The following is a 19,263-nucleotide window of genomic DNA, read 5'->3' on the forward strand; positions in this document are numbered from 1 at the left end:
GTTACACTGTTTCTTCATGATCACTTTGCGTTCCTTAATTACAGACTTTGCTTAAAATCACAAATCTCCTTCCTCTCCATCTTATATTTCTCTTCACTTAAACAATTTCCTTTTGCTGATCAAGATAGAGAAATCATGGATGTGAAAAGTAATTGTCATTATTATTTTTTTCATGCTGAAATTTATGTCATACAAAAATTACATGCAAATATGTGTGAGAGGACATGATGTGGGATTATCAGAAGCATCTTAGTGACTATGTATGCTAGATTTTTCAATTTAATTGAAGAAATTGAAAAAATGAGAAAGAAAAATAATTGAGAGGTAAAGAAAGAGCATAAGTTTGACTAGAGGCTGCTAAACTGCCACTGTGAGTCTTCTGCTCAGCCATAGCCAGAAATTCTTTGCTCTGATGAAATGAATGAATGGGGATCTATTTTTGTGGGTGCATATGAATGAATTCCTTGTCTATCACTGAGTCTAGGGTCTTCTGTCCAAGTATACCTTATCAGTGAACTTGGCTGTAATACCGCCCTTCCTTCCTCTCAGATATCCAGTTAGGTAAGTGGCATCTCCCCAGGACAGGTGAATATGGTTGTTACACACATTAGAATGAACTCTTGCAGTTTTTTGCCAAATTGAGTAGGGTGCTACCCTTGTTTTGTGTCTTATCTGTCTCAGCCATCACCAAAGGCAATGGAGGTATTTTCCACACTGAGGGAATAAATTCATGTTTCAAGTAGCTTAGAGCTCCGTTGCTGGTAATATGACACTGGACCTTGTGCTTGTTAATGAAAAACAAGAGGAACATCCCAAAGGTGTTTGTAGGGGAGGGGGGTGGGGTGTGACTGCGCCAAATATTTTGTTTTAGTTGTATCAGGAAAAATGTCTCTAGCAGAACTTCTGCTATGACTGTACTATGTTTGTGGGTCCCATGATACTCAGGCTATTTCCAAAGAATACAAGCAGCTTGGAGCGTGTGAGGAGACGAGTGGGTGGAACAGACTTTACAGAAAACCCTAAAGGAAGTAAACACTGAAACTATAGCAGTGCTGAGTGAAGATTGGGAGATAGAGAACTGAGCAATATCTCAAAAGACACAACATAAGTTGGGAGGAGCAGGCTTCAGTTGTCAAAAGCCCTTTACATAGCAGAATTTCTTTTAATATAATGAAATAGTTTTGTTTGCAATATATGATTGTTTGTTAGCATGGATTTTTCATAAGACAACACTTCCATAAGGCTGGCTAAACTCTGGTGACATAATTCCCATTTTTTTTTGAGGATTTCATCCTGTTGTTGAAGATACCTTGCTTATCAGGGCAGTGCCTGTGTCTTACATGCAGTGCAAAATCAACTTTTTCAATATTAATGTCCCTAAATATTTGGAAACAGAGGCAGGAAAAAAATATAGTGTTTGACAATTGATCTGTGGAGACCCCAAATCTGTCATCAGTACAGCATGTGTCTCCTGCAGCATAATGCTGTTCTGCTCTAAAATTACTCTTCCTTGGAACCCCTTGAATTACTGTCTTTAGTAACATAGTAAAAGATGAAGATGTTTCATGCTATGGAACATTTCACAGTATTTTACTCACTGTGTGATGCACTGTCATATATACTAACATTAAAACTGTTACAGCAATTCAAAATCAGACCAGGTATTGCTGAAAAATTATATGCAATCATGAGTGCATATGAAGATATGTTCAAATTTGAGGGGTTTTCCTTTCTATAGATACTGATGTAAGTTTTCATAGTATTATTGTTCAAATTACCTCTGCTGAAAAGATGTTATCAATGGCATGTCTGTACATCCTTGTCTCAACTGCAATTAATGTGAATACAATTCCTGTCCCCTCTGACATGATTTGACATTTTTATATTGCTGAACCCATAACCCAAATGGCCGAGGTTTGAAAGCAATTCATTTTGCATCTTGCTGCCTCTGAACACCTTTTGACAACAAATGTGTTTGCTTTTGCCAACTTTTTTATGACTTCTAGAAAAGACCAGGGACAATCTTAGATACAAAGTACTTCATGCTTAGTTCCGGACCTGTGTATTTTCACATGCACAGGTTAAATAAATAAAATAGCTGTTGTTGGTATGAATTGTTCTGGAGACATCAGGATGGTACTGCACCAATGCATCGCAACAAAGGTGAGAGTGATGTAGCAGGGCTTTGTTATATATATGCTCCTGCTTTGTGATATGGGAGCAGAGTTTTGTAAAGCAACATCAAACACATCCCTTCCTCTTTTTATTTTGTTATAGCTGTTGTCTTCTGCTCTGGATCACATGAAGAAAATTCTTCTTCACTAAATCCAACTCAGAAGCTCTCCCTGATAAAAAATAAGATGGTTTCATTGCATCAGCCTTCTACACCAGGTACCACAAGTCCTCTTCCTTACATCCTCCTTATTTCTCCTTCAGAATGTAGGTGTAAGAGGTGCTGGCAGCTACAAGCACCTCTTACCAGGAAGTTATGGCATTGTATTTCTGACTGGAACTAGAGCAATGACTCAGAAAGGCCAGTGTAAACTGGAGGGTGTTCCTTATTTCTGTATTAAACAAAACAAAACAAAAAAATCCCAGACCCAAAACATAGCAAGAAAACCAAACCACAAATAACCCCAAACAACCCTCCACAGAAGAAATTTACTGCCTCCCCCATCAATAAACAAAACAAAACAAAACAAAACAAAACAAAACAAAACAAAAAAATCCTCAACAGGAAGCAGGAAGAGGGAAAAGAAAGAAAAAGGAAGGAAAAATAAAATAATTTCCATCAGCACACTGAAATCCACCAGATTTGGGATTGGGAGTTCTTGAAATAAAAGCTAATTAGTGAAGCTGCTTTCACACTACTATAGAACAAACTATCTATTTTGATACTGAATGAAGCTTTTTTCCAAATGGACTTTTATTTTCAAGGCATTGTGAAAACCAAGTGAGCTATGAGGTTTATTAACTTGTGTTCACTGCCTCTTGTCCTGTCAGTGGACACTACTAAGAATGCCTAGCTTCCACTTTGTTCCCTGTCATCAAAGTGTTCATAGACATTGATAAAATCCCCCTGACTGTACTCTTCTACAGACCTAACAATCCCAGCTGTGCCAACCTCTCCTCTTATACAAGGTGCTCCAGCCCCTCAGTCAGGACCTGTGCTGGACTTGTTCCTGTAGGTCAGTATGTCTCTCGCATTAAGGAGCCCAGAGCTGAGCACAGTACTCCAGCTGTGGTATCACCAGTGCTGAATAGAGAGGAAGAATCACCTCTCTGATCTACTGGCAATGCTCTTCCTAATGCTGCCCAGAAAGCTGTTGGATGCCTCTGTTGCAAGGGTGCATTGCTTGCTCACAGAGATCTTGTTGCTCACCGCGCTCCCAAAACCCTTCTCTTCAGCTGCTTTCCAGCCAGTCAGCCCCCAGCACGTGCTGGTGCACGGGGTTATACCCCCGAGGTGCAGGACTTGGCTTTTCCTTCAAGGGGTTCCTATCTCAGCCTGTTGAGGCTGCTCTGCATGGCAGCCCAGCCCTGTGGTGTGTCAGCTGCTTCTCTCTTTTGTAACCTCTGTGAACTTGCTGAGGGTGCTCTCTGTCTCCTTGTTCAAGTTGTTAATGAAGATGCTAAACAATGAAGAAAGGCCCCTGGGTGTTAGAAAAGCCACGCATTCTTCCCAGGGAGTGGCAAGGTGACCTAGCCTTGCCAGAGGAATGTTCCTTACAGTAATATTTTCCAGAGGGTATCTAATTCTTTAAAGTCCTTTCTGACATACCCTGGACTGTCCCTGAGCTTTTTTTCAATCCAATCTTCTTTGGAGCATTTTTGTAATATCTTAAAATATGTTCTTTGCTGATTGTAATAATACAGATCTATTTCTCTATTATATGTTTTTTTTTTTTATTTTGTCATCTTCTTCCTTTTTGCTGACTTGTATTTGAGGTTCTCCAAGTTCATAAGCAAAGCTGGATATGAAACACCTGTAAGGTGATACATAGTAGTGTTAGAGGTTTCAGTTTTCACTGTTCTCTTTCACTGTAACCACAAATGTACCCAGTTCTCTTTCTCTGTGATTTGTGCTAAAAACCAGATTATTGTTGACCCAGCACAATGCAATGCATATAATCTCTTCCCAGAGAAAACAGTCTTTTTTTCTACTGGATGTCAAAAACTTTCCTGATCAGTTTCAGACTCTTGCAGGTATTCAGATTTCTTTGGCCTCAGGTTGTGGCAGACAGGCATTATAAAGCCCAGAGAGTTGGGAATTAGGTGCTTTTCAAGAGAAAAGTTGTGTTCACCTATCTCAGCTGTGAGCCACCTTGTCACGTGAGACACACTCAAAGGGCTAAGTCTACATTGGTACAGTCCTTGCCACTGCAAGCTGAGGTATTAGTAAGGTTTGATGAAATGATTTTGTCATAAACAATAGTTTTAAGTAACTGTCTACTTGAAAAAGGAAAATTTTCTTTCCTGGGCTTTCACTTTGGTCTCTTTCACTGTTATCCTCTTGTGAGAGAACTTGCTTTCTGGGTTTTACCACCAACTGAAAAAAAATTATCTGATAAAAATATTATTTCTACTAACAGTAACTCTGTAGGTACTGAGTTAACCTCTCAAACCTCAATAAATTTGAAACAGCACAGCAGGTTTGGGTCAGGATTCTGCTTTGTCTCACATATCTATGGAATTTCTGAGCTATTGAGATCCCTAAAGTTTTTTTTATTGGATCATCAAACCATAGCCCAGAACTGTGCACAGTCATTTTTCCTTAGATCCAACAGAGCCAGGAGAGTGGCTGGAGTCCTCATTCCAGTGCGCTGCTGGTATCTAGCATTGCACACACACACACATACACAATTTGCCAGTTCATCTACTTGTGGCTTCCATGTAAAAATGATGGGCTGAACACTGCCCAGGCCTTTCCTGAGCCGTATGCATTTGATGAAGGTGTTTGGATGGCTGGCCCAGGTGTCAGTTTGAGCAAGGCAGCAAACCCAGTATAAGCAGGCCAGAAAGAGTTGGGGACTGTCCAAAGCAAGGGAGGAGAAGTGTTTGGGTGGGAGACCACAGTCTATGCCAACCCAAAGTTATGTGCAGCTCTGTAACATCTGTGTTTATTCTTCCCCTGCTCACTGGATGTTGTTTTATAAAAATGAAGTTAGAATTAACTTCAATAATTAGGAGAAAGTTAGTCTGCTTTTGCTGTCACATTCAAAAGATGCTTCCTTTTCTCCTTTGTCTGAAAGTTTAGTTGAAATATAGGCAATCTTCTGGAGGATCTTATGTTTTTATTTTTGCCATACCATTTTTTGCCATATTTTTGTTTGATATAACACTTCCTTGTTATATCCCTGACCTTAATTCTGTCCTTCCCACCTGCCTGTTCTCCTCCACAGGAATAGGACTACAAAAGGGCTAACTTTGTGTCATTCATGTTTGCAAGGTTTGAATACCCTCTGAACATCAGGATCCTAAATATGAATGTTTAGTCTCTTAATATTTCTTACTTGGCTTGGGGACACTCCAGTTATTACTGTAATATTATTATTACTACTGAAAATAAAATATCATGCAAATTAATATCAGCTCTATTCAGCTCCACTCTGTGTGGGAGAGCTTTGTGCAGCTAACATCCCTTCAGGGAGTTTATATTAGATTGATGAGAGAACAGTGAATTACTTCTTGTCTGGTTTATAATATGCTGATTATGAAAAATTCTGGCCAAGATGATCTAGTGTTTTTAGTACTGTGAGCAAACTCTGGAGTTTGTTAAGAAGGTATTCTTATCTATCCTGCTAGAGGAAAGTAAAACTGTTACAAAAGACAAAAATAAAAAATTGTGTAAAGCTTGCATTGCTCATCTATTTTGCTTGAGACCCTCTCAAGTTCTTTCTATTGCTAGGAGAGGGTTGCCCTTAGAGTATCAGTTCTTTCTTTCTGCCAAAATGCTAAATCCATATAGTTTCAGTATCCTTGTTGATATTATTGGTATTATTCTCATTTGGGACTTTGAGCACTTGTGGTCTAGACCTTCAACTGATATAAGTTCATTGTTGATACCAGAGGGAGGAATTTGACTTACATTCTGCCAAGAATTTTCAGGTTATTTTTTAATTCTTACATGTTCCTTGACCTGCTCTGGGAGAGATTCTGTTGCTATAGCCCAAGACAAAATTTCCTTTTTCTCTTAAATTCTTCTATTTCTTGGGAGATATAGCCCCCATACACTGTACATTTGGTCACTCATGTGCCCCTTGAGCTGGGATAGGACTCACTGAAACCTTTGGTTCCTCACAACAGAAATCTCTTGTGTCATCGGCTCAAGCTGTTCATGGGTGACGTCCACAGACAGTTTTGGAAAACCAGACTGGGTGTTATCTTCCATTGGTGTCCTGGCATCCCAGGAGAGGCAGCAGATGCTCCTGGAAAACAGCTCCTCCAAGGGAGATGTTGAAGGTAGGCAGAGCTACAGGTCCCCTCGAATGGACGCCTGCTTTCACCCCGCTCTGGCTGCAGCAGGAGTCAGCAGGCTGATGCCTCAGGCCCATGTCACTATAAGTGCCACCATGTGCTGGTTCTGCTGCAGGGCTCCCAAAGGCACAGTCAGTGCCCAAGAGTCAATAAGAAATGACCATGTAATGCATGTGTGCTGCCTTGGTTGTGTATGGATGTATCCTCTAAACAGCTGGCCCCTTTATATACTCAGTTTCTATCTCCCCATTTTGGGATAAGCTGCTTTTACTTGCAGAGACTGCATCTTTCTTTGGAAATTCAATCCTATACAAGCCAGAGCTGGCTCCACTTGTCTGCTGTCTGACTGGCAAAGTCCTTGGCTTTTGTTCTGTTGGACATGTCTTCATGTCTTTTTTCGTTTCTTCTCTTCTCATTTCTTCTATAATTTCTTTATTTAAACCCTTAATTTTTACTTTATCCTCTCTTTTTTTTTTTTTTTTTTTTTTTTTTTTGTGCATAGCTCTTCCTTTATTCTCATGACTCTTTTCTTCAAACTCCTTCTCCATTTTCTTCTTATTATATCTCTTCCATCCATGCTGTGTGTCTCTTGTTTTCTTGTGGTTTCTTTTCTCTTCACAGGGTACATATTCCTCCTGAACACCAGTAGACTCCCAGATAGATGTGAGTTCAGCCTGCAAAGCCCCATCCTGCCTGGGAGCTTGGATTCTTGCGTGCTGGAGCTGGCCATATGTTCACAGGACGCTGTTCCTCTTCTCCAGAGATTCACAGTTGAAATCAGATATGCTGAGACAAACAAAAATACAGTAACTTCTCTGAGAGCTGGCCATGAGGAGAATGCCAGGTAAGACAATCAGTTTTCAACTGCTGAGCCTTTGAATTGCAAGGTAGAGTGGAGTTCCTCCAGGCTGCTGTTTATCAATGTCTTTTGCCTTCATTGCTGCTATTACAGCAGAAAATAAAGGTATGACTTTCAGGACTGAAGCACATAGCCTCCTGACAGGATGCCTGCAATAGACACAGGTTTTGTGTGTCCCCTTTGCAAAGAACACACTAGCTTAGATATTACTCTTCTTCCCTCACATTTAGAAGGGTGAAGAATTATTAATTTTTTCACTGATTCTAGGACTGCAGCTGTAAAATGCATTCAGTCCAAAAACTGCCTTGGTAACATGACTGGTATCTCTATGGATTCAGTGGGTCCTATCGATGCTAAATGGGTCCCAATTCTTATTTTGAGGTGGGGTTAATTTTACCTCTTTAATAATGTTCTCCCTTCTGGTAGGTTCAGGAGCATCCACTTCTGCTACATTTGTAGAGTTCAGGGAGGGAGAAAACTGAGGTAAGAAGAGGTGAAGGAAAACAAAAGAAGGTGTAACAACCCCAGATCTTGTCCTATATTCCCTTTGATTTTGCCAGCATTTTACTTCTTTATTCCTGTGTGTAGCAGAATGCAGTAAGGAAGAGAAATGGGTAAAGGGAACAAATCACAACAGGAAAAGAAAGAGAAAAGTCCATGTGTCTTCTAATTTTTCCATTTTCCATGTGCTTGTTTTTCCTTTGCTGCAGTCCAACTTGTAAGAACCTGGGTCAGACACATAACAGAGTTTTTTATTTCCATCACCTGACCTAAAAATCCCAGGGAGAACTTAAGCAATAGATCCCAGTTCTTGTTTTCTTTGAATTCTTTGGCAGTCTCCAGGCTGCCATGGAGATCTGTAGCAAAGAGTCCCTGTCGGCCAAAGATAGCAGAGTTTGACTAAAAAACCTTTTTTTTTTTTTTTTTTTAAGATCTCTCTCTCCCTCTTTCTCTCTCATTTTCAGCTATTGCTCAGTTCCTTCCTGACTATTTCTTCCCCATTTTCTTGCCAATTTCACTAGGAATCTGTTGCACTTTCTGGGATTAATTTCTAATATCCTTTTTTTACCTACTCTAAGCTGGCCTTGCTGCTTTTTGAATATTTGACAGGCCTCTGCAGCTGCAGCTCCATTCCACAATGTAAACTCATAAAATACCCTTACTGGTCAGACCAGGCTTTGCTGGTAATCACTGCAGCGTCTCTGGAACGAATCATAGATGTTGTTTAGCAGCTCATTTGAGCACTGCAAAACAATTCTATGTGAAGGCAAGATTATAATCTCTCTAAAAGTGATGGCATTTAGATTAATTAGAATGAAGTTAGCTTTATTTTAAGTTGGCACAGATACTGGTATTACTTTTTCTTACTGAATGAAATGAAGCACTGGTAAGCTCAGAGAATTTACTCTTAAGATTTTAAACAGGGGAGGAGACCAAGTCCTGTTTGAAATCAAGATAGAAATGAGGATAGAAAAGAGATAAAACAAAGTTAGGAACTATCAAATACCCTTCCTTTCCTCCCTCATTACAGGGGAACTTTAAAATCTTGGTACAATTAAAAAAACTTGACCATGCAGGCAGAACAGAATTTATTTCTAACACAGTGATTGACCTGTTTCTTGCTAGGCAGGTAGCCTGAAATGAGTATTCACTCCCTGATTAAGATTTTAACAACATGGGTTGTTAAGGAGAGACTACCCTGAAGTGTTCCCTCTTTACGGGGACTTTCTACAGGGAGTAGGAGTTCTACAAGCTTTTCTGTCTTGACCAAACACGGCTGCACAATTTAGAGCAGACCACGGGGGACAAGAAGCAGATGACCTTGAGACAGATGCCTATGTGTAATACCTCGTGTAACCACTGAAAATTGTCTTCAGATCAAAGTGGAAACTTGGACATAAAAAAAGGCTAGGTGGCACTTTTTTCAGATAATCAGACACTCCAGGAAATCCTGCTTGGGTCCCTCTCAATTCCATGACCAAGCTATACTTCATCATAAACTCCAGCTGCACCAGACTACTTCAGTGAACTCTCCTCTTTGTGGACCTAGAAGTATTCTCCTGATAGTGTTCTCTCCTTCAGGATTCATCAGCTCCTCAGTTCCCAAAAGCTTATATATATGTCATATGTAAAAAAAAAAGTTTCTCTCCTGCTCACCTCACCAACTAGTAGGACTTACCATTAAATTGGTACTATTGAAGCTGCCACTACTTTTTCACACAAAAGCCTTAATGAAAGAAAAAGAAACAGATGGACTTTTGGTACCATGTTCTCTGAACAAGCAGGGCAAAGTCACAAAGTTACGATGTTTATTTTTAAATACCACACCTATAGATCATGGTTGTTCTGAGATATTACCATTAGAAGGAGAACTGCTCAGGGATTGAGGTGTTTGAGATTCTATGTATTTACAAAAAATATATATAAAATTTCATTTCTCATTATGTCAGTAAAGCTCAAACATCAGGAGCCTGTAGCCTTGCTTGCAAGGCCAAGCCTTCTTTGTCTGGCACTTAACTCAGAAAACCGTTTTCACTTCCTCAGGATTATGGTTATGGTGCTTATTCAGGTCACATCTAATATATGTTTTTTACTTTACTTTTTTAAAATTTTTTATCTTATTTTTTTTTACTATTTTGCTTGTCCCGCCTTTTCATCTTTACCACAGAGACCCAGAATCAACCACAGTTGAAAATTCTTGAGTCCTATGTGGTTTTGAGTGTTTTCACATGCTTGTGTTTGTTGTGGACCGCAATTATTTCAGTGTTCTTAGCCAAAACTGTTTCAGTAAGAAGCTAGTTTCTTCCAACTCTATGTACTCACACTTCATTGAAAATAAAAAAGCATAATTTGGGGCAGGGATAATATTTTCACTTTCTGTAGTCAATAAGCCTAGCTGATTTTGTTCTGTTTTCATTCTGGAATGGACACATTACTCTCAGTAGATCAGAAAACAAAAAGTTCATGGCCATGTGCACACATGGGTTCTCAGTTAGCCAACCTCACAAAACTGTTTATTGCTTAGTTTTTTGTGTCTTCCCCCTTTTTTATGGAGGGGTGGTGGCAATAAAATGCTCCCCCATCTTCTGAGACACTTTAAAAAACTTGCCGTCTTTGACACTTCTATTAACGTGGTTGTTTTTATCCACAAAAGTTATTTAACTTCTCCTACTGTTCACAAGGGAGTAGCCTGGTAAGTGTTCTCAGATAATGTCTAAATGCATGCTGACAACAATGAGCAGAGCCATTTTGATTAAAAAATGTATCTAGAAAGGGTGAGGCTGTCCAGCTGCTATATAAGACTATGAATCTTGAACACTAAGCTGAGAGTATGATTCATTTAGTGCTTCTTGTGCCTCTCTTGAACTTGCATCCAAAATGATACTATGTCAAAGAATAACCCTCTAAGAGTTTGGTGAAGGCTGGAGTGGTAGACATGTGTTTTGTGCTCTCCATTTCCTTTTAAGTCCAGTGGTTAGCACTGGATGTATGTGAGGACTTGCAGATAACAGCTTCCTGTGTGTATAAAAGTAAAGTAAGACTTCTAATCTTTATGTTCACTGATTGAGTCTAGAAGCATCTAGCATACACAGCTTTGTGCAAAAACCCATGCAGTGGGACCCCCTAATTTAGAAAATATTTCAGTTTTCATGTTCTGCTTTATTGCATTTTTCAGTCCTAATGAAGAAATGGTTAATCTTTACATAAAATATTCCCTAAAATTAACAATCAGTTACCTTTGTTGGCTATGAAAATCACATCATAGAAAGGATTGGTAAGAAGAGGTTGGAAAGCATCTGTTCAGCAGAGGAGATAGAGAGGCTAATGAAAACCCAAAGTAAACCCTACAGAAGAAGATTTAGAATTAAAAGTTTTCAGGGTGAATCTTGAATTTTCTTGCCTTAAGCATTAGATAGCTTGCAGCACCAAACTTTCTATCCATGCAAATTTCTCAAAATTATGTCAGACCCTGATAATTCTTCCATGCATACAGATGAATTTTAACATCTCTTTTTAGAAGAAGAGTAATATTGCCTCGATACTTAAGATCTGGTTTGACATAAAATCAATAGTAAAGTTATTTCCAAGCTTGGTTTATCTGGAAGCCTGCTGCAATGATCCATCTTCTGCTGGATCAACACTGGGCTTCATTCCTGATTCCATTAAGAAAATTACATTGGCTCTGACTGGCTTCCGTTTCAATGGTGGGACCAAGCAAAGGCAGTGTAATTATTTACAGCATTAGAATTCTTGCTGCAGTTGGATCGAGGGGGCAAGGCTTTCTCTGAAGGGGAATACCTTGATGATGAAGAGACTTCATACAAAAAAACACTCTACGTGATGCAAAGCCATTTGTCATTTTTGCAGCCTTTGGATGCTAGACAGCTTTTTCTGCCATATTATAAATGGAGAAAAATTCAGTAGCAGAGGTATTTCAGTGCAGAACTGGGATGTTTCGTGGGACCTTAATGCTCTGGCTCACAAGAGCTGCCAATTCACAGAAGTAGTGGCTTAAGATGGTGGTCTTGTTCTTCCACCAGATACCACAGCTCTCCCAGCAGAGATGGCAGAATGGACAGTCTGTCTTCCTAAGTCATGGCATTTCAGAACTTGGTTTATTGACTTAGATGACTAGTAGTTTTACTTTGATGTACCAGTCTATCAACAGCAAGTTCCAAAGTGGCTGGCTCATAAAGCGTATAGGATTAAGGTGCAGCAGTTGAACTAGTCATTGTTTTCAGCTGTGGGGCTTTTCAGTTGCTACTGCTAAATGTACCAGCTGTGAATCAAAGGCTGTGTGCCACAGGTTCCTGCACTCAGTGTTGTGTTAACACTGGCAATACTGTGATGCCTCAGTTGTAGTGTGGGTTGTAACTTGGTGGAGGTACTAGAACTATGCCTAATAGCTAAATTAGAAAGATTTAAAGATTGTCCTTGCCCTTATTGGCTCATTGAACCAATTTGATTATGGCTCATTCATTCTTGTTGTCAACAGGATGCAATGGAGTGATGAACAAAGTTGTGTCATGTAGCAGAAGTGACTCAGTTCTGGGTCAGTGCTGGATGCTCTTGGATGTTGTCCCACAGTGTGGCGAGGGGATATATTTATAAGAATATTTATGAGATATATTTATAGGTGCTGGATATTCCTGAAGCTGCACTGTAATACAAATTGAAAGCAAAGCAGCTATTCTCCCATGCTGGGAAGTAGAGATGGTGCTGTTGCAATTCAGGGCTGTACCTTTCTGAAGATGAATTAAATTATAATGAACTATTGAATATATTATGATGGGACAAGAAATAGAGGAAATAGGGTCATCTTTGTAAGAAGAGCTCGGTTTCATATGAGTTCAGAATGTCTGTGGGTATTTATGTGTGTGTACAATTGTGAAAGTGAAAGGTGTGTGGATGCCATAGAAGGGATAGTAAAAAATTACACAAAGTTATGTAATTGATTTGTGGAGGGAAGACTGCAAGAGAGGGTGATAAAAAAATTAAAGTTGTTTGGATTTTTTGCAAGTTGCAAATACGGTTCTGTGATTTTTATATTGAGTCCAGAAGAGATGTGTTTGTAATCTGGGTGTTGCCTTCTAAGGTGTTCCTGGTGTAGAACAAAGGGTACATGACCACTTAATTGCAGCTAAAGGCATTTCCTAAATGAAAAAGTAATACTAGGGGCAGAGCTGATCAACATGTCTTAACACTGTGGCCTGGCCTTCTTATTACTCCACTGGCAACCGCTTAGGTCACTTGTCCAGAGTGGCCTCAGTAACATCAGGAGTGTGTAGAATGCAGGTTAAGTTATCTCTGTCTGATACTATTTTCAGAAAAGAGCTTAGAGCAAGGATTCCTTTCTCACTAGCCTTGCTCCAATCCATTTACAAAATAATAACACATATATTTAACTGTATTTTGCTGTCTTGTTAACATAAGATATAAGAACAGTTTATGGAAGCAAAAATAAAGTAGAAATATTATAAAGAATTTTGCTGTAGTTTTCAAATGATATCTGGATACCTTGACTTCCATCAGACTTAATTTGAGTGAGGTACTTCAAAAATTCCCTTTTGGTATCTTTCTCTAGCTTTTGATGTCTGACAACCATCTTTAAAATTAGGGTGAAGGGGACCATTTGTCTTTCTCCAAACTGCCACAATGCTGCACAATTGAGAAACCTTTGCAGTCTAGATTTGCAGGTTATGGCATTTGTTCTGTAGTGAAATGTAAATGGCACAAGTAATCTGCATTTCCTGGAACAGCACTTCTCTTCTATCCCTTGCTTTGCGGGTGCACTGTGGTTTGCTAAGATAAAGGATTTTATTCTTGACACAGCCAAGAAGCATTCAGGGTCAGACATTTACTTCCAGAACAGACAATGTCAGTGCTGGCTTGAGGAGTACCAGAGTGCAGGTGCTTGGTTAATCTGTACTTTCAAGAGCAAACAGAACACAATCATGTATGTGGAAAGCACATATTGGGGTAGTTTGTCCAAAATTGGTGATAATTTAAGACCTATTTAAGACTCATTGGGAATAGTTGGATCTCTTTGTCATTAACAATACGCTCTGCAGCAAAGATAACCTTACATGAGCTTGCTAGGCTGAACATCACTTGTTTTATATTAACACCCATTTGTTATCTTGCTATTTGTATTCATTGATCCATTTCCCACATGAATACAATTACTTCTCTTTGTAATCTCTTTGGATTTTTAAAAAGAGCAAGAATCTTTATGCTAGAGACTCCATGGAATCCAATGTGCTATGTGTATGTCTGATAACATTCTCTTGTCCTCTAGGATGAAATGGAAACACCTGGTGGCCCAGATTGGACGAATAGAAAGACCTTTCAAAATCACCCTGGTGTATTCAAACTGTGGAGCACAGGAGGTTGGAGTACTGGCAGTGGGCTCCTTGCAACTCAGGAACTGCTTTCATGGTATGCTGCAACACAGACAGGTTTGGAATAACCAAATGCATCCTCACCAAAATGGATGAAGGTGATGAGGTAGGATAGGACTTAGAAGAAAGATGAGTAACTCAGAATTATAGAACTAATTCTAGTGATCCTCTCTGCTTTCGAGCTTTGCTTTGTTTGATCTTTATACGGGAAAAAAAAAACCAAAAAAACAACTGGACTTATGCTGAATCCAACAACAAGGATGGGAAAAGTCTTTACCTAGATTATTTTAGCATTTAGTATTTTTCTCAAATAATCGAGGACAACAGTCTACCCTGTGTAACCAAAGCCTTTTCCATACTTGGGCTTTAGCTAACAAATCTATGAAGAAAAGAAAAATTTATCTGCCCCCGATGGGGTCTGTTTGTTACTGCTAGGCTGAGAATTTCTATCTTAAATGAAAATAATCAGAATCTAATTATTTTCTCTAAAGTACTGAGTGCTCAGCTAAGACCTCAGTTTTACCTGGAGCTTACAGTTTTGTTCTGACTGTCATGCAAATGATCCTCAGAGCTCAGAGGCAGTGCAGAACCATGCTAATATAATCTAGGCTTCTTGGAATTGCAGGAGTCTCTCAGTACAGGCAGTCTTCATGTTGAGGACATAATCATCTTCAGTTCCTAAATTTCATGACTTAATATAATGATATTTTTTCCATTTTGCAGACTCTGTAGAAATAACCTAGAATGTAATGTAAAAAGAAAACACTGTTGTGAGCATGTTTTTGATCACATTACAGATTTAATTCTAGTCATTATTCTTTTAATTTAACATGCTATATTTTAATGTAATTTTTTTTACAGTCCTAGAGTTTTGAGGGGATGCATACAGCCTGAAGCACTGTGCTGTCAGTCTCTAAATAACCTGGTGCATGTATCTGGCACAAAAAATATCATGAAAAAATATTATTTCAGAGTGTGTACCTGGATTGCTGCAGAGGTGTTCTTTTCTCTTTCTCCTGCAATTGGTTCCCTAACTTTTGTGTTTTTTTCAGAGTAGTAGTGATGCCAATGTAACTTCTGTGCTGAGCTCTGCTAAAGGGCAGCAGGTCCATAATACGCCTGGGCACATATGCATCCACAGGACAGGCTGAGTGCATTGAGAGCTATGCTTTTGGGAAATATCAGACTTAAAAATCATGTTCAGCCTGGCTGATGGGTACCTGTGAAGTCAGTCAAATACTCCCAGACTAGAGCTGACTAGACTAGTTAGGGTGCATGAATAAAATTTGCATATAGCAAGCCAGCTTGCTGTGGAAGCAGCTACCTCATGGGCTGGATGCCACAGCTGGAAGCTGGCACAGAAATGAGTCAGCAGCCCAAGTGCTGGTTAAACTTGAGCCTCAACAAAGCATAGCAATGTGTCTATCAGGGCTGGAGATAAGTGGGTGTCCCTGCCTCCAGGAGCAGGGTGCCATGCAGCGTGTCACAGCTGCCTGGCAAGTGCACAGTCATGTCTGCAGAACTGAGGAACACATCACAGTGGGAAACTGCAAGGCCCTTCATTAAAAAAACCCCAAAATGATCTAAAGATAGAACAAACACAGCAAAAGCAGTACATCAGAAAGAGAAGGGCAAGAAATTTGGTCCAAGAATCTCATTCTGGATAGAAATCTGCATGAAAATAGCAAAGATATATCATACAAAGGACAAGGTCCTACATGTGAGAATTAATACACATGAAGGGTCATACACATTCTGTCAACTCATCTCTGCATTTAGTTATCTTTTTTTTTCCCCATTAGATAAAGAAAATCAAGACCTTTTTGTATATGACAAAGGCTCAACCTTCCCCTGCTTTCATGGAGGGTGTGTCAGCCACCTAAAAATCTGTGAGTTCAGCAGTGATTGCCCTACCAAAGAAGAGGAAGGAGTGAGGTGTGGTGAGTATGTGGCATGACACTTCATGGGAACCTTCATTCTATTAGAAGAAATAATTTAGAATACAAAATAAGTTAAATTGATTCCATCTTTAGATTTATTCAGTATTTCACCTCCTGAATTAATTTGTCACATTTACATTAATTGGATACCAAGATTCTCTTTGAAAATTCAACCTATATAGAACAAAATGGATTTTTAAAAATTGATTTGGTTTCTTAAGTATTGCAGTAAGGAGCTCAATGACCTTCCCTTCACAGTTATTGCTACTTCAGAGAAAGGCAAAAACATTATTTACATGCCTGCAGCTGGGTGAGAATTCCCTTCTGGACCCAAGATTTAACCTTCCCTTCAGGGAAAGGTATTAATCATCAAGAGTCCTTCCAAGATCCCAGTTCAGGAGTTCATGCACATCAGGACAGAAAAATCCCCTAACAGTATATGTGGTGCTGAGAAGCAATTTTAGCTTTGTTCCAAGTACAGTGGTGATTTAAAATAATCTGTTGATTTGCCTTCCTTTAAATGGACACAAAACTTTGTGATGTCTGCAATTTCATATGTAGCAAGACCTTTACAAATATGTGGCAGTGATTTGCCATTCCTGAGATTATGGGGGCCGCAGTTTTGCCCAGTATTTAGAGTAGGACAGCACAAAGAAAGTCTCAAATGTTTCCAGAAGCAAAGTGTTGGCTTTCTAATGGTGACTCTGGAAATAAACAAATGAGACCTATTTTGACAGCGTAGCATAGGCTGGATAACTTGGACAACCCAAATGGATTTTCACTTTTGTTATTGTTTGTGTTCTTCCATAATCAAGTTGCTCCTATTTTCCTACTTTTTCATGTTTTCAATTGTAGACAGTCTCCCAGAGGGTTCACACTGCTCTTTTGAAGAAGGTCTGTGTGGCTGGACACTGAACGGAACTGCAGCATCTCCTTGGTCTATTCGGGGCTTTTCTGAAATGATTCAAGAGGACTCATTTGTAGGGTCTACTTTGCAAGCCACTGGTGGTAGGTTCTTCATTGTTCTCTCTCCCACTCTCTGTGCATGCATGCAAACAATAGCCTTGAACTTAAGTTTATTTAAATTGGTTTAAAAATTTTGGCATCATTGCCAAATGAACTTCAGCATCAGTATTATCTATAACAACTTGAAATGTAACAACTTCAAATTAACTTTGAACGTGACTCAAAACTTTATATTAAAGTTCTGCAAAAAAGTTAACAGAAAACTCTCAGATACAAGGATTCCCCTTCACCTTTAAAAAATTGTATAATGAATACTTCTTCCCTCCTCCTTCCTCTTATGAGCTGTGCAGTTGCAGAGTAGTTCAGCAGCAATATGATAACTGCTGCATCACGAGGCAAAAATTGCCCAACAGACCTGCAGAACTGTTAACTTGCTAAATAAGAAGGGGGAGGCCAGACCCTCACCTGTTCAGGCTGAAAGTCAGAAGTTTTAGCACACATGAGTCTTGCCTCAGAGTTCCCTGCCAAAATGAAGGGTTTCCATACAAGAGTCCTGTTTGTCTCTTGAGAGCTTATGTAAGCTCTCTCTGGAAAAAAAGACTGCAAATAAACTCTTCCAGCCCAGTATTTTACTCAGTAAGAGTCATTGATGTTAACAGTGTAGGAATTAGGTGTAGATTGGTGTGCACCTCTGTATGGGAAGATATTGAGTGGTATCTGAGGTTTATCCACTCACATTCCAATAAGGGATGTTGACTTTTGTACTGCTGAAATCTACCAGAGTGTTTACTATAACCTCACCAACAGACTTGCTCTCAAGCCCTGCTTACGCCTACATGTGCTTACATACCTGCACTAACATTAATGATGTTAAATTGTTTCAAGTGATTACACAAAACAGCGAGAGTTCATTTTGTCTTTTTCACTCTTGTGTTCACAGGACACTTCCTCTATGTGCGAGCAGACAGCACTCAGACAAGTGGAATGGCTAAGGCTTACAGTACCAGCTTGCCAGCCAGTCTTGCCACTGAAGACTACCAGGTGTGTCACTGTGTTTTAGCACCTTGGTGGAGTAAATCATCAGGCTGTAGGCACAATTGGTACAATTAGCCTGTTCTCCTGTCCCTCTGCACACTCTACACAACACTGGAAAGCAGAAGAGCTGGCTATAATGCCTAGCTGGCCACTTGTTCAGAACTGGAAAGGAGACGAGAGGTACATCCCCAGTAAGTGAAAGCAGAAGCCCCAATCAGTTACTCATTGTGGAAAACTCCCCAGCCTAGCTGTACCAGTTAGGAAGAGTTACTGAGAGGTAACTCAGAGAGGTGCCAACAGCTAAACTGTATGGGGCAGCCAGTGTTTGTAGAAAAGGGAGCTGGCTGGCTGGGCCATTGAGTCTTTGAGTATATCTGCTGCTGAGATTCTTCTTCATAAATTCTGCAGTACTTGGGCAGGAGTTAATAAACTTGATAGTTTCACTGAGAACAGGACTGTGAAGTTAGAATACATTAGATTTTCCAGAAATAGAGAAAAATGAATATAATAAACTTCTGATGACATTCTTCAGGAATTTCATAAGGTTAATGCAACCTGGCCTTGATAAATCACACAACTTGCCCTGCAGCTCTGAGAAGCTGGAATCAAAAATATTAAATAATATTATAGTCATAACACTTAGGAAAATTAAGCTGCAAGTTTGAGCTGGAGTCCAGTCTTGCTAGGGGAAAAAGAGAAAGCTTTGATGTCTCCTAATTAGAGCTGGGAAAATAAATACAGTGCAGGTGCCAGAAATGTAACTTTGGCATTTATATTTATTTATAAATCCAGGTAAAATATGCTGGGTACAACATAAACAACAAAATAATATGTGATTTGAGATAAGTTTACAAAACCAGGAGAGGAGAAGCAGTAGCTGTTGGTTATTGTGCAGAGGCCACAGGAGATCTGGATCCATTCTCTCCTCTGCTGGCAAGGATTTGAGGCCACATGGCAGGACCAAGGAACTTCTGTTGTTGCTCTTTGCAGAACCCATGTGTGCTCCCTTTCCTGCCAGTACTGGAGCTCTCTGTAACATTAAGGGCAGCTGAGTATTTGCAGCAGTGGTAGAAATAACAACTTT

At 39.6% G+C, this 19,263-nt stretch overlaps 1 protein-coding gene across 1 annotated transcript in view; it reads left to right on the plus strand.

Moving 5' to 3' along the window:
- The first annotated feature begins 2,147 nt into the window (after positions 1-2,147).
- The window catches only part of LTK (leukocyte receptor tyrosine kinase), a 50,508-nt gene continuing 33,392 nt past the window's right edge, over positions 2,148-19,263 (plus strand). The window contains exons 1-8 of the mRNA XM_053980688.1: positions 2,148-2,163; positions 2,278-2,391; positions 6,307-6,462; positions 7,099-7,321; positions 14,136-14,275; positions 16,041-16,178; positions 17,034-17,186; positions 18,085-18,185. Of these exons, the coding sequence (XP_053836663.1) occupies positions 2,148-2,163; positions 2,278-2,391; positions 6,307-6,462; positions 7,099-7,321; positions 14,136-14,275; positions 16,041-16,178; positions 17,034-17,186; positions 18,085-18,185 (1,041 nt within the window). The remainder of the gene's footprint in view (positions 2,164-2,277; positions 2,392-6,306; positions 6,463-7,098; positions 7,322-14,135; positions 14,276-16,040; positions 16,179-17,033; positions 17,187-18,084; positions 18,186-19,263) is intronic.

This window comes from Vidua macroura, chromosome 6, assembly GCF_024509145.1.
Source record: "Vidua macroura isolate BioBank_ID:100142 chromosome 6, ASM2450914v1, whole genome shotgun sequence".
In the NCBI taxonomy this organism is placed as follows: domain Eukaryota; kingdom Metazoa; phylum Chordata; class Aves; order Passeriformes; family Viduidae; genus Vidua; species Vidua macroura.